The following is a 16,354-nucleotide window of genomic DNA, read 5'->3' as shown; positions in this document are numbered from 1 at the left end:
TCAAGCTGCGTTGCGTACGGAAATCCATTTGAGCACTTCATTGCAACGTATTGCGAAATTTGCACGGGTGAATTGCAGTTGACTTCAGCGTTTGAATTTATTGAAGAAGATATCCCAAGAAACAGTACATGTTTTATCGAGGTGGTTTTTCAGCATTCCACAAGTCTACAGAACCTTCTTAAAACCAAAATTGTTACTTGGAATCAGTGATGGAAAAGTTCGCAAAAAATCACTATGACTCGCGAACTTTTCCCTTGGTGAACTTCGTGAAATATCGTGAACTTTTCCAACACTGCTTGGAATGTTCCTAAAATGGTGCATTTCCCCTGTGCAAGTAATTCTCCTTACAGATGACGTTGGTTGGAATGCGATCTTTTCAACCTAGTATCATTGTCTTAGTAAAAAAAAATAAAGGCTTAGACACATGTCGGTTTACAATGGTGAAAGTACTCAGTTGGTCGTTCAAAGTTAAATAGAATAAATCGATAACTTAATCAAAGCTAGATTGATTTAGATTCCACCCGAATCCATGATTAATCAACTTGACAATACTAAATCATTTGTTTTTATTTTGGAAGATCAAAAGAAAGTTGATTTTTTAATTTAATTTTTGCATTTCTAAGAAGAATTTTAATCAATTTTCGAAAAGACGATATCGATGCCAACATTTAATTAGGACAAAACTGTATTTGTTAACAATGACTTCAATCGTCGATTTCTCGCAAAACAAAAGCTCACCTCTGCTCAATCAATACCACATGATAAAGGAAACATTCCTTTAAAACTATGGCCATTGCTTATAAAATCAGTTTAGCTTCTTTTAAATGCTGATGGATATATGTAGGCAATATCATATACAAATGTAGTCAAAAATTCGCTGCACAGAGGGGCGGCTCCTAAAAAACGGACAAAATTCTAAAAGGCGTTGTAAATGAAACCAATGCACAGTGGTTGAAATCGGCATTTTCGTGCGCTTTATTAATAGCTCCTTTATCATGAAATTAAGAGATATGGTGTCTCCAGAGAAGTGTTTCAATATGTTACTGCGCTTCTTTTGATGTTTTAAGTTAAAAGATTAATCCCCCTAAAAGTGAGATCGAAAATTTATTTTTTCTACTATTTAAGATACAGTGTTGGTGTCTTCGACAAAATTGTAGAAAATTTCTTTACAAAGAACTTTGTTGAAGTCGCTTAATTAATATCTTTTTTTACTTTTCAAGATATGTGACGTTTATTGCCGACGGTCCTTCAAAAATGGTTTTCTCATCATAACTTGTTGGTCTACATTTTTACGGCTTGGCTATGTTCTAGTAAGTTGTAGATAATAACAAAATACACAATATTGTACAACATCGCATTGCAGTATCTTCTGTAGAAAGTATAAAAGTAAGTAAGTAAGTAAAAGTTATTGAAGTTTTTTTAGATTGTTATACCATAATTTATGAACTTGTAACTTAGCAAGGGGCAAAATGGGGCAAAATACCCATGGTGCATCTGACATTTTAATAAATTTACTTCAAAATGATAGCAAAAATCTGTGAATGTAAGCTTTTGGAAGGTATGTTTCGTGTTAAAACTTTTTCTTCGTTATAGTAAAAAATACGGCACGCTAAATGGTTTCAATTTAATTTAATTAAATTTAACTGATAATAAAAGTTTTTCAACATGTCTATTTCATGAATCGCTGTCGTCTTCGCTTTTGGTTTCGTTGTCGTTCTCGTTGTCATTCTCACTATCGTAAGAAAAACTTTTCAAAAGGCTTTTCGCGTCATCCGACAGTGATTTTTCGATTTTCTTCGGCCATCCTCGAATACTTGTGATCACTGGATCAGAAGACACTAGTAGTATGTTCAGAAGATCACGATTCGTAGCTTGTCTTGAATGCTTTCGGGTGTTTAAATTCTCGGTATCTGTTGGATGGGTAAAAATATTTCAATAAAATAATTACATCATGAAGCTTGTATTTACCTACCTTTTCCAATCTTTATTTCTTGCCTCTTGCGCTTCTTCTGAGAGTTGTCCTATTGGTACCATAAAATGGTCAATTATGGAAGACCCATGTATAAGAACCTTATGGACACTTGCTGGTAGATAGTATCAGGGATATAATTTCACCAACAAGCGTGCTGTCTCAACACAATAGTTGTCAAATGATATTGAATCGATTTCGCAACCTGATCCTATAGATTGGAGAATTGAACCACAGCGCTGGATTGCTGTGAGATTTAGTTTAGTAATGTCTGCTACTTATTCAGCGTTCGCAAAAAAATTTCGAGCTAAATTTCCATTATTCGATGTTCCAGATCCACCAGATCGTGGTTGATCCACATTCATACCCAATTCTACCTTCGAACGCTGTTGGATTTTCTTTTTCTGTTCTAGCATTTTCTGTTTATCTTCTCCACGGGACTGCCATTTCTTCGTTGCAAGTCGCTATGCAACATGCATAAAATACTCGAAAAATCTAATCCATGCGTGCAGAGGACATAGTCCATACTGAAATGCAGTCTCATTCTCTTTACGCTGTCGAACTATGTCTATATCATTCATTTCTGTAGGCTTTGCTAGGCAGAAAAAACATCTTTGGGACGATTTTGTCCCAGTGAAACAACAAATCTTCCCGTCCACCATAGTTAACAACATACTGTACTGAACCCGTATGTCTCGTCCATATTTCGTAAACTCCGATGGCAACAGTTTCTCAATTTGCTCTTCAATATATTCTTTCTCCCGAAAGGCAAGCTCAGCAGTTTCGGTCATTATCTGTATCCTTATCGGCCGGCACAGCGTTTCGGCAACTATGGGAACTAGTGATGTAATGAACATGCTTGCATCGCTTTTTGAACCGGCATCATCCTAGAATTTTTTATTATACTCAGCATTTCCGGTACTTCCGTCCATATCCACTTGATCGTCAAAGATGTTTAGAAGCTCCTCATCTGTGAAGCTATCCAAAGTTTCTTCGTTTGCATCGTCGATTTGCTCCAACGTGTGGTGAAGAAGCTGTTATAGTTTTTCTTCCACACATGTGTCGCTGACTATAACACAGAAAAAAAAACTTAATTTTAAGCTATATTTAGTATAAATATAATTAACTTTAAAACATTTAAATAGGGGAATTTACGTATTCTCGGCAACCTAAGCAGCAACCGTCTTTCTATAGCCTTTTTCTCTAAGGAACGCACACATATGCAGTATTGGTTTATTTACAATCTTTTGCTGCCAGCTGCTCTAACAATTTCAGTCGAAAGAATTATCAAAAGCTGTTTTGAAACGCTTTTACAATGCTCCAATCTTCTCTAAAGAGAGCGACTATTGTGGGCAACCTCTTTTTATTCGGCAACCTTTCTATTTGAGCTGCGTGTTAAACAGGTGTGTTTTCATCGGCAACTCGAAATCAGCAGCATTTTGTAGTGAGTGTGTTTCATTTCAAGAAAACCCTGCTAGATTACTTTTTCTCAGTGGTAAACATATAATCAAATTGAAGCTGAAAACCTAATGAATAGTTTTAATGCATTCAGCGAAGTGTTTTCTTAAGAAAATCTAGTGAAATAACCCTTTTTAATTTGGGTTGCCGAAAATAGTCTGTCATGCCGAAGCCGTCATTTCCCCTATATTAAATAAAGTAAATAACTAACTTTTAAACATTTATACACAGACAAAAAGACATAACACTCGCTAGATGTTCATCGAACAAGCATTTATCGGTCAATTTAAAAGTATCTTAGTTCGTAGTACCGCCACCTGTGGCGCGCACAGTCAATTCCCTTGCGTTTGACGTTTTCACACTACCGCCATCTGTTCAGCGTACTACCCACCACAGTGTACTCAACAGATGACGGATATGTTTTAGCGACGATGTTTTACAATGAGAAATACTCAATGTGTTATGTCTGTTTGTCTGTGATTTATTTATAACTAACTTTTAAACATTTAAAGATGCTTGCAAGTTACAGAAATATTTACATGATTTTTTCATACCGTGTATATAGTTTTCATTCGGATAACAGCTTTTTTCGCTTCTAGAATGTGGTGGTACGACGGATATATATTCGCATTTCGTTGTTTGGCCTCGGTCTGAATTCTAACGTACTGCGATTTGGACAGCTTTGCATCAACAAATAATGCCAAAGCTTCAGCATCGTTATACTCGAACAATGGATTGTTCGATGATCTTTTCTACGATTTAGCAATTTTGCTTGCCCGCGACGGGGTAGTCTGCGCAGCCTCTTTGAGAATATCTGCAGCATGTTTCTGACCTGACTCGCGTAGCTTCATCTGCGTTGCAAATACAAGCTCTTCTGCCTGATGGTTCTCACGAATGGATGCTTTTTTCTTTCTTTTAATCGAGTTACTACACTTTTCGAATGGCATTGGAATGGCTTGGAACGCTCGATGATGACAAAGGAAGCATATTGAGGATGTTTGCTGGAAGTTTGAAAGGTATTTTGAAATTCTCAAAATGGTGGAGCAGCACCCTGTCAGCTGTGCGATTATGTTTTATCCAAAGCCTTTGAAAAATATCACAAATAGTCTTGATATACTTTTCAACCTCCACAGCAACTTCCGGCATAATGTCTGAATCACTCGAAAAGGCTTTCAGGACCTCTTTAAATACGCTGCGATTTTTTATCGCTGAACTCCTTCCTGCTGCTCTCGATGTTGAAAATAGATGATGTTTGTCGATTTCAACTGGAATATAAGAATGATCTAAAAAATAGTTCTTAGCATAAATTCCAAAACATAGACAGTCAAATTTCAAATTGAGATATTTTACATACCGATGGAGGCCATTTATACAGTTGAAAACTGAGCATTGTTACCGTGATTCGTGTACACAATAGAGCTTTCAAACCACTCAATGTCCAACAAATAATTAAGATTTAACAATGTTATTTTACTTCACTTGTCGATGGTTGCTAAGGGACTCAGAAAAATAATTGAAGTCTTGGGTCATGGCTTACTTGATTTCAACAGAAGCATTATAATCAGTCCGCATCGTGCTCTCTTGCCGTGCGGATCTATTTGCTTTTTGCTTAAGGAAGTGTTACTACTACCTAAAGCTACAACAAATTTAAACAGCACTTTTCAGTGCTCAACCTGTAAAATTTTTTCTACCTTGTTCAACTCTTATTCCTCTTCGATCCTTGTTTTGACCTTACCCGAGGTAATCCTTCTTGGATATCGATTTGGAAAATTCCTCTTCGATCCTTCAGATTCTTATAGTAATCTGCTTGGAACTCGATTTTGATAAAAATTTACTGCCGCCATGGCGCCTAAACGCAAAAGAAAGGGGCAAACTCTTGACCCCCCTTCTGATGAAATTAATTTGAGTAATCAATTTGATTTGCTCACGGATGATGAGAATGATCCATCATCCAAGAAAAATTCTAGTAAACTTTCCCGGCTTAATGCCAAGAAGGAAAAGATTCCCCCTATTGTGATAACCACTTCCGATTTCCATGCTCTTCGCATGGAACTTTTGAAGTTAAGTTTTCACTACAAATTGGACGTCGGGGTGAATGCCGTGTATTGGCTGAAACCTGGAATTGGAAGCACAAATTTTTTACTTACGACACCAAAACTGAACGTGATCAGATCAAAGATGAACTGGCAAAATTACTTGGAGTTTTGCCACTCCAAGTAATCAAAATTAAAATGAAATCCCGTCCTGGCGATTCGCGTAACGGGATTTCTAATGATTTTTATTTAGTTCACTTCAAGTCTAGTGAACTAAACAACCTTAAGGCCTTAGAAAAAGCTAGCCTTATGCTCCATGTCCGAGTGAAGTGGGAACACTTCAGGAAGACTGGAGGAAATTTCCAAAACCTCACTCAGTGCCGTAAGTGCCACGTAAGTGCCACGTACCACGTTTCCGACCAGGTACAAATTCCTCTGCTGTTAACAACGGTTAGTGAGAAACAAATTCTACATTCGTACCCGTAGGTACAAATATCACCCCTGCTTCAAATTTTTCATCTGTACCTACTCCCCTCGCTGCTAACAATGTTCAGCGAGGTAATGGAGCTACCTATGCTGCTATTGCAACGGGTAGAAATCAAAATACCAACCAACGTTCTAACGGAAATTTTGACAATTTTGACTTAGGAAGCATTACTACCCCTAAAATGGAATTTTTACAAAAATCATTAATTGACATGATTTCTGATATGCTTAAATCTAACTCCATGTTTGATGCTATTCAAAATGGGGTAACATTTGCAAATAATATTGTCATGACTTTAAAATTCAGTAATTAAGTAATTCAGTAAATTAAATATTTTAAATTGGAATGCTCGATCTATAAAAGATAATGAAGACGAGCTATTTAACTTTTTGAGAGTTCATAACGTGCATATTGCCGTTATAACTGAAGATTTCCTTAAACCTGACCATAAGGTTAAGAAGGCCGCAAATTATTTGATTTATAGAAATGATCGTCTTGATTCGTGATGGCGTTGCCATCATTGTTCATAGACGAATCAAACATAAAATTCTTTCTTCATTTGAAACCAAAGTTTTTGAAACTTTGGGAGTTTCTGTTGAAACAAAATTTGGACAACTTACGTTAATAGCTGCCTATTTGCCATTCCAATGCGTAGGCCAGCAAAAGAATTTTCTCAAGGGTAACCTTCAGAAACTTACCCGTCATAGGTCTAAATTCTTCATTATTGGTGATTTTAATGCAAAACACCGCTCATGGAATAATGCTCAAAGCAATTCCAATGGTAATATTCTGTTTGATGATTGTTCTGCAGGTTATTACACTATTCAATATCCTAACAGCCCAACATACTTTTCTTCAGCAAGAAATCCCTCCACTATTGATTTGGTCTTAACTGATTCATGTCAAATTTGTAGCCAATTGGTTACCCATGCTGACTTCGGTTCTGATCACCTTCCAGTAACTTTTGAAATATCCCAAGAAATAATTTGTAATCCCAACAGCTCTACTTTCAATTACCATAGAGCTGATTGGGAGCTATATCGAACATTTATGGAATATAATTTTGATCCAAACATTCCTTTGCAAACCAAAGATGAAATTAATTATGCTCTTGAATCTCTGACTACTTCTATAGTTGAAGCAAGAGCTGCCTCAGTACCAAAATCCGAGGTTAAATTCGATTCAATTATAATAGACGATGATCTTCAGCTCTTGATCCGTCTTAAAAATGTCCGTAGGAGACAATATCAAAGAACACGCGATCCTGCCATGAAAGTAATCTGGCGGGATTTGCAAAAAAATAAATTAAAAAGCGATTCTCTGCGCTGAGGAACAAAACTTTTGAAAATAATGTTTCTAAATTAGACCCGAGTTCCAAACCCTTTTGGAAACTCACAAAAAGCCAACTCCAGCGTTTAAAGAAGGTGGTAAAATTTTGATCACAAATTTGGAAAAATCTCAGAAACTTGCTAAGCAATTCGAGAGTTCCCATAATAGGTCTAACTAGTCCTATTGAGAATCAGGTTGCTCGGGATTTTCTGAATATTTTCTCTCGGGAAAATATTTTTGATGATTCCTGGGGGACTGATTTGGACGAAGTAAGGTCTATAACTAAAAAGTTTCAAAATATGAAAGCTCCAGGTGATGATGGAATTTTCTATATCCTTATCAAAAAACTCCCAGAGAGTACCTTGTTTTTCTTGGTAAAATTATTTAACAGATGTTTCAATTTGGCATACTTTCCTGATAAATGGAAAAATGCAAAAGTTGTTCCAATTTTGAAGCCGGATAAAAATCCTGCTGAAGCTTCTAGCTACCGCCCAATAAGTTTGCTTTCTTCAAATGAGTAAACTTTTTGAAAAGATAATTTGGAATAGAATGATGCTTCACATCAATACGAACTCAATTTTTGCAGATGAGCAGTTTGGATTTCACCATGGGCATTCAACTACTCATCAACTCTTTTTTTTATAATGCGTTTATTTTTCCAGGCTCATTTGCTATAGCTTTGCGGAGCCATTGATTAGATTACAAAATTACTTAAAACTAAAAACTCATCAACTCTTAAGAGTTACCAATTTAATTCGTTCTGGAGTTGCTCTTCTAGACATAGAAAAAGCATTCGACAGTGTTTGGAATGAAGGTTTGATTGCTAAATTGAAAAAGTTTAATTTTCCACTTTACATTATGACATTAGTTCAGAATTTTTTAACTGCCAGAACTCTGCAGGTAAATTATCAAAATTCCAAATCTAATCGACTACCTGTTAGAGCAGGAGTTCCTCAGGGTAGCATTCTTGGGCTTATATTGTATAACATTTTCACTTCGGACCTCCCTGATTTGCCTCAGGGTTGCCACAAATCTTTGTTCGCTGATGACACAGGCATTTCCGCTAAAGGAAGAAGTCTTCGTGTTATTTGCAGCAAACTGCAGAAAAGTTTAGATATTTTGTCTTCTTATTTTCAAAAATGGAAGATTTCTCCCAACGCTTCCAAAACTCAACTTATAATATTTCCACATTAGCCTAGAGCTTCTTTTTTGAAACCTAGTAGTAGTCACATAGTCACTATGAACGGAGTTCTAATTTCCTGGTCAAACCAAGTGAAATATCTTGGATTAATACTTGACCAAAAATTAGCTTTTAAAGATCACATTGAGGGCATTCATGCCAAATGTAACAAGTATATAAAATGTTTGTATCCTCTTATAAACAGGAAATCCAAACTTTGTCTGACGAATAAACTTCTAATATTTAAACAAGTTTTTAGACCGGCCATGCTTTACGCTATGCAAATATGGTCTAGTTGTTGCACTACCAGGAAAAAAGCACTTCAAAGGATTCAGAACAAAGTTCTGAAGATGATTTTGAAGTTGCCTCCCTGGTACAGTACTACCGAAGTACATAGAATTTCGAATGTTGAGACTTTAGAACAAATGTCCAACAAAATAATTAATAATTTCAGGCAAAAATCGTTGCAATCCTCAATTGCAACGATTAATTCCCTTTATACTTAGATGAGATTTAGTTTTAGTTTTTAGTTTTAAGATATCAATTGTTATACTAACATGCAGGTATAAAAAAAAACCTGTTTAAAATACTGCTATATATCATAACAATTAGGGCTGGTAAGTTACTGTAGTAACTGAAGCACCTAGGTTAAAATGAAATGTAATTTATTTTAAATTTGGAACAAATAAAGAGTTAAAAAAAAAGAAAAAGCGAAGGCACTTTTCTTGAAAAACATTTTCTATAACTTTGATCAGTATGGACAAAATTTGGAGGAAAACTATCTATTAACTAGCAACTTGAAAGGAATATTGTCACGAAACGCTAGAGAATGGTTGCAAGAAGGCATTTTTCTTAGGGACAATTATTCCTTGAACACAACACAAGGTATGTATGGGTTTTTCATGGGAACAAAAAATTCGGTGATGCCTGCAATAGAATCGAGAATACAAATGGAATGGGAAATAATTTGGGAGAATATAAACTAACAGTTTGTATCTTTTCTCGATCAAGCGCATTTGTTTCAGTTCGTGAACGACATTGTGCCAACTAAAGAAAAACTCCAAGAGTACAATATTGGCCATATAAATGTCACAAATTGTGAAATATGTGATACCCATGAACATCGACTTAAACAATGCCCAAAAGCTAAGATAATTTGGGATTGGTGCAGTCAAATCTTAAACTATAGATTAAAAGTAAATTTTAATGATATAGAGAATATTCTTCAGTTACCGATCCCAGCATCATCAAAGCAGTTGAAAGCTATTTCGTTCAACATGAGGGTGAGTGTACCTTCCTTGTTCATGTTCAAAAAAGAAATTAGAGCGATAAGATGGAACAAACGGATTGTATTCAACGCTGAATTTGGTGATTGTTTAAACATTTTTTGATTTTGCGAGTCGGAGCAGTAGTTTAATGTATCGTTAAAATGTAACATTGTGAATATGACATACAAATTTATGTGTGTGCGGATGAATAAGTGTGCGAGTGAGTGTGTTAAAATAACCCCGAGTCAACTGCGGGTAAACGTTTTTCTGACATTACAATGTAAGTAAGTTAAGTAAGGTTAGGTTAGAGTTATGAAGAAGGAAAAAGGTAAAAAACAAAAGGAAAATGTGTTATCGGGAAGATAATAATTATCCAGAAACATTGTGTAATTCTGATGTTGTGACCTAATAAAGGAACTATTTATTCAAAAAAAAAACTAAAATTCAGCTTGCGACATTTTTATTGCAATAATTTATTTACAAACTTAATTGCCGATGGTAATACCCAAGTATTAATTTTGGTTTTATGAGGATTCTGTTGACCAAGATTTAGACTTGTAGAATGTTTTATAACCTCAATAAAACTTGCAATGTTATTTGGTTAGCCTACTCTGCTCAAAGCCTACTCTGCTCAAAGCCTACTTTTTTTAAATTTTTTATTTATTCCAAAATTTAATTAAATTCCATTTCATTTAAATCTTCAGCTACTACAGTTACTTACCAGCCTTAATTTTTATGATATGTATCTAATTGTTTTACATTGTTCCTACCTTGGAAATTCAGTATTTTAAACAGGTTTGGATTGTGTCAACAACAATGAATAACATGTTGACACATACAAAGATAAGGCGCAAATATACAGAGTTGCCAGTAACTTTAAATATCATGAAAATTTCTGACCATGGGTGCCAATGAAAGTGCCCATTTGTATTTTTTACACAACATGCGACACAGTGACCATCCCCTTGGTTTCGTGAACTGTGTGCAAAATTATAAGCAAATTAGCAGTTCGTAACCAAAACTGTGTATGCCAAGCATGCTGCTTACAACGCCGTTAATTGTTAATAAACTGAAACATTCGGAATTGCATTAAAAAATAATAGTATAACCTCAATGTTGCAACTACCACTTACCACTTCTCTAAGGTAATATCAATAATTTTTATGTGAGTCTACTTCTTTAACAGGCTTACCCCATGAATGTTTTTTTTTAAGAATTCCCAAAACACCTATGAAATTCTTAAAGGACTCTGTTCAACATTAACGTCTAATTTGCAAAAAAAAAACGTGTAATGCTCCAGCACACGTAAACTAGGTACTTTTCAACAGGAAACTCTCAACTGTGCACCACATTTCCAACTTAATCAAACACCGGTGATGACAGTGGCACGAACTCCGACATTGACCTCCGACTGGCAGAATCCAAACCTGCTTCCTCTGATCACATCAATCTCTTTTCTGCCTGAACCTGCACATCTGCCTGTCGGTAGGTTTTGCCGCATCTCATTAGAAATGCAGTGCAAAAACAACGCAAGTCGCTTGATTCGCTTAGCTCGATCGTTTATTTTTTTTTCTACTCGTATGTTGTGCATTTCCACTGGTTGAGCGAAGAAGAAAACGCTACACCCGTAAAAACGAGGAAAAGAAACAGGTTGCATTGCGTACCCGTCACGACCAATTAAAATTATAATCATTCTTGCTCGTTGAGCTCGGATTGATTTATTTTTAAAAGAAAGATGCAAAGTGGTTTTTGGCATTCATCCCGGTCGTTTTTCGACTGATAGAAACCATGTTCATTTTGAGGGAAAAATGTCAATGCTAATTATCCGATTAATTTCAGGACCTGGAATCGAAAATTGAGTCCTTTGTGAGCTCCTCGCAGAGCTTGAGTTCTCAGTATCCGGAAACGGCACAGTACGTCCACACGGAAGCCACCAAGATTCGCAACGAATGGGCAGAGCTGTTCAACACAATTCAGGAGTACCGTAAGCTAACGACCATTGCAATCCAGTACTACGAGTTGATCACAGTGGTACGTATGGAGTTCTTACTAGAGGCTTGAAAAAAAATCTAGAAAAAACTGACCGATTCCTATAATTTTAGGTGGAGAACAACTACCGCAATCTGAATGCCGATTTGATCAACGCCAACAACAAACTGTCGATCCTGAACAACCCGGACATCGCCAATGACCTGATCCAGCAAATCGACAACATTCTCAAAGTTTACGAGACTCAACAGTTGGATACGCTGAAGCAAATTTCCACGCTCTCCTCGCAGATCTACGGCCACGATAGCTCGGTAGTGCTGTACAACGATAACCTGAAGCTGTTTCAATCATTCTACAAGATTAAAAACGATCTCAACGATCGCGCCAAAGAACTCACCGAACAACAGCTGCAACAACAGCAGCAACAAGAAACCCAGCAGAATGGTTATCACGAGGTAACGACAATCACATCAACCACGTCGCATAACGGACTTCCCCAGCAGCAGTCCTTCGAAGTTCAAACCGTTGACGAAAGTCAATACTTCCAGGAACCGCAATCTCCGCTGGTCATCCAGACAGTGGAGGAATCTCGCCACGAGCAGATTCACGAAATAGTAACTGCCACCGAGCCTCCGCCATCCCTGTCCGTTCCTCAACCCCTTAGGGACGTGTCCGTTCGGGAAGGCCAACGCGCCCAGCTGCAGTGCGTCATCATCGGCCACCCGACTCCGGCGATCGAGTGGTTCAAAGACGGCATCAGCATCCACAACAACCCCGACTACAAAACCACCTTCGACGGTGGCCTGTGCACTCTCACCATCGATGAAACCGTCACGGCCGACACGGCCGAATACCTCTGCCGAGCGATCAACGACGCCGGAATCGCTGACTCTCCGGCTCGTCTGATCGTAACTGAATTGCCGCAGCCCGTGAAGCCGCAAGGAGTGCCACCGGTTTTCACGCAAAAATTGGAAAACGGCACCGCGACCGAGGGCCAACCGTTCCAGTACCTCTGCACCGTCTCAGGTAATCCCCAACCCCCGGAGGTTCACTGGTTCAAAAATGACACTTGCATAAACGGTTCGTCCGATTACCGAATCTCGTACGATCCGACCACGGGCGAAGCGGCGCTACGCTTCGAGCAGGTATTCCTCGAAGACCAAGCTCGCTACAGCTGTCGGGCGAGCAACGAGTGCGGCTCGGATGAAACCACGGCCCAGTTGGCCGTCGAGCGTATGTACCTCTTACCGTCGACGACACTCGATGACGGATGTGATGTTGTTTGGTGTCGCACGATTGACTTGTTTGTTGCCTAAAATTGATGTTGTTTGATTAAGCGTCGTCGTCGTCTAATGTTGGGTTGGGTTGGTTGCCAAAAGGATGGGACTCAATGCCAGTCACACACAAACGCACTCGCATTTACGTTAGAGAAAAATTGCGGGTATTGGGGGTTTCACTTGTATTGCATTGCATCAGCTGTTGTCGATTGATCGGTTCGATCGGATCGATGAATTTTGTGAGGTGCTTAGTTTGTTGCAGTCATCTCAAGGTAGAACCTCAAATAAGTGAAAATTGTGCCAGTAGCAGGTTGGGAACCAAAACAATGGGCAGATCTTGGGTGAGGTTACACGCTAAAGGTATGTTCAAATTTGTTTGTTGACGTCATTTCGTTCTACTCTGATTTTAACGTGTGTTCATGGGTGAGACTTGGTTTCAATTTTACAAAACGCATGTTTTGAACCCATTTTGAATTGGGAGAATTTATATTCACCGAAGCGCATGCTCATCCATTCAGGTAAAAAGCTCCTTTTACAAAGGAGTGTTCGCCGAGATAAACTAGCCTACACACTTAGTTCTTTTTTTTTAAGAGTAATATATTTTTTTTACCGAATATGGAGCAGTCAATAAAGTAAATTTGACATCACTCTGCTGAGCTGTCAAAATTTGCTGAAAAGCAATGTAAATTTTACTGAATAATTAGAAAAGGAAGAGAGCATTCTGCCAGATTTTTACCGAAAATTCAGTAAAATTTTTACTCGGTTGATTTAAAAGTTTACTATTTGTTCAGTAAAAACTACCGATTAAATTGTAGTTTGTTTTCAGTTCTAAACTATATCACTTTCAAATTTTCTTCATAGGTTCGGTCAATTGATGCTTCGCATAAATTTTTCCCCCGTGATAGTAAGGTTTCTTACACCTTGGAAAATTGCAGAGAGAAACAAGGAACATTGCTTGTCTTCTGGATTGCAGCTTATATTGAATGCAGCGCAGCACTCACTCAGCACTTGGAAATAACACTTGACATATTTCTGGATGGGTACAGACCAACCCTTCCATTTTTTTTTTTTTGGGATTTGAACCACTGTGACCATTAAGTTGATCTATTGTGGTATACCTCTGGTTAGTATCGCACATCTTTCAGGATGATGAGTTACCATTTAGGGTAACTGTCGTTGTTGCCTGATAATGCGGAGTACCCCAATCTGGTATAATTCTAAAAATGAATTCAACCACCATTTTGGGATTTTTTCACCAAATCTCAGAAGGACTTAGTATGTTTTTGTTGAAATATTGTCTTCTGCGCCCGAATAGTGCCGAACATTCGCAAAGCAAATGTTGAGAGGTATCTGTCTCACAGTCGCAAAACCTACAGATATCTGTTTGACTACGATTTATCTTTTTCTAATGATATCTAACGGACAGTGCACTATCAGATATCAGGCGGTCAAAAATCAAAAAATTGACTTTAACTAATCCTTATTTCGTTATTCAACTAAGAGAATCTGAAAGTTTCAAGCTTCTAGCAGTTTTAGTTTCTGAGATATCGGATGCCGAAGTCAAAAAAGAGTAAGAAAAGTACAAATTTTGCCGCAAAAATACACTACCACTCAAATAAAATTTCATCCACTATTTATCATATAACTACCACATCATTGTACATCGTTGGAAAGGTAATTTAATACGCTTTTCGAAAATTAAATCCATTTGGAAATTTGATGGAGACAAAAAAAATAAAAAATAAAAATAGAAAAAAAATAATTGAAAATCAATGAAAATTTAACTTTATTGATCACAAACTTTCGAGTCTCGCAATTCTCAGCTCTGGATAAAGTTTTGAGTGTACTCTAACAAGTACTGAAGAGTTTGCCTGCCCCAACATGCCCCATTGGAAATAAAAGCGATTTGAAAATTTTCGGTTATTATGGGAGATTTCAAATTGTACAAGAGCCGGCTTGGAAACAAACTTTTTCAACAATTATTTTGCAACTTTAGGAGTTATATTCGGTTGGTATAGTCGAAATATATTGTTAAAGAACATTTTCTAATATTTCATGACCAACTTTTAAAAAGGGCTTAAGCTTTTGTACAAAAAGAAGTCATCATTATCGTAAAGTTCACTGTTGGATGAACGTAAAACTACATTCGTTTATGCTTTATTCTAAAGTAAGTGGGTTATGACGATTATAAAAGCATATGCGTAAGTATGTACCTACGCATATGCGCGGATGAGTTTAATTTATACCTAAGTCTGTACTTACCCTACTGTAGTGTCAATTTGAAGCCATAGTGTATTTTGTGTAGCTTTTATTTAAACTACGACAGTGTAATTCAAATGTACGGTTGAGACCAAGTGTGAGCATGGATAATAGAATCATTATTAATCTATTAGACGCAAAATTAAGCCATAGTGACAATGTTCACAGAGCCATTGAATTCATTTGTGAAAATTATAACATCTCGGTGGAAAAACGTAAACGTCTCGATGAAAAAATCCATAAAATCGTTACTAAATACATCAACAAATGGCATGAAGCTAATCGCACGAAAGAGCGATTTGAGTCGTATTTTCGGAATTGGCTTGATGGAGAATTTGGCATCGAGGAATTCATCGAACAGGAGCAATGTGTTGCCTCAACCTCGGCCTCGGGAACAAAACGTGGACGACCTTCAAAACCTTTCTTGGATTTGAGTGAAAGAGGAAAACGTCGCGTCATCGATAAAGAAGCAGTTGATCCAAAATTCGATACCATCGAGAAAGCTTTGTTATTTGCAAGACGGACCGCTTATAATCGAAAAGATTTTAATTTAGTTAAAGTTATTGGGCATATTTTAAAAAACCAAAAAAGCTCTAAAACCATGCTGGCTCAACTAACTGATCAACGAGGAATGATGTCACCAGAAGAGGCTTTCAGTGTACTTATCGAGGCTGGATTGAGTAAATTTCAATACGAAGTAATACATAGTGAATCACCTTCAAGATTTCCACCTTACTATGTGATCGGAGCAGTGAAAAAATAAGCGCCCCCCCTAGTGAATTCATCGAAGAAAGTGCATTGAAAATAAGAGTGAAACTCCAGGCGCTGATGGAAAATACAGTGAAACGAATCGTCCAAATAATTGATGCAGAGCTCAACGAGTATATGGATAGCAACGATCTAGTTTCTACGGAACTGGTTCTTCTATGTAGCTGGGGTATGGACGGATCAACTGGATATTCGCAATATCATCAAGTGCTACCAGAAGGATGTCAGGACGATTCAGATGTATTTTCGTCCACTTTAACACCAATTCAGTTGTTCATGTACAATGATCGAAAGGAAATTATGTGGTTTAATCCCATGCCTCAAAGTATTCGATTTT

General features: G+C 37.3%; 1 protein-coding gene across 5 annotated transcripts in view; it reads left to right on the top strand.

The window, feature by feature from the left end:
* LOC135708322 (titin) overlaps nucleotides 1–16,354 on the top strand; it is a 280,525-nt gene that overhangs the window by 137,028 nt on the left and 127,143 nt on the right. For 4 of the 5 annotated variants that reach the window (XM_065230332.1, XM_065230329.1, XM_065230331.1 and 1 more), the window contains exons 7-8: nucleotides 11,564–11,755; nucleotides 11,827–12,946. In XM_065230332.1, the coding sequence (XP_065086404.1) occupies nucleotides 11,564–11,755; nucleotides 11,827–12,946 (1,312 nt within the window). The remainder of the gene's footprint in view (nucleotides 1–11,563; nucleotides 11,756–11,826; nucleotides 12,947–16,354) is intronic. The other variant, XM_065230330.1, reaches the window with a different exon arrangement.

Source organism: Ochlerotatus camptorhynchus, unplaced genomic scaffold (genome assembly GCF_037179485.1).
Source record: "Ochlerotatus camptorhynchus isolate MF236.1 unplaced genomic scaffold, CSIRO-AGI_Acam_v1.1 ptg000330l, whole genome shotgun sequence".
In the NCBI taxonomy this organism is placed as follows: domain Eukaryota; kingdom Metazoa; phylum Arthropoda; class Insecta; order Diptera; family Culicidae; genus Ochlerotatus; species Ochlerotatus camptorhynchus.
This window is presented reverse-complemented; position numbering and strand designations above follow the sequence as displayed.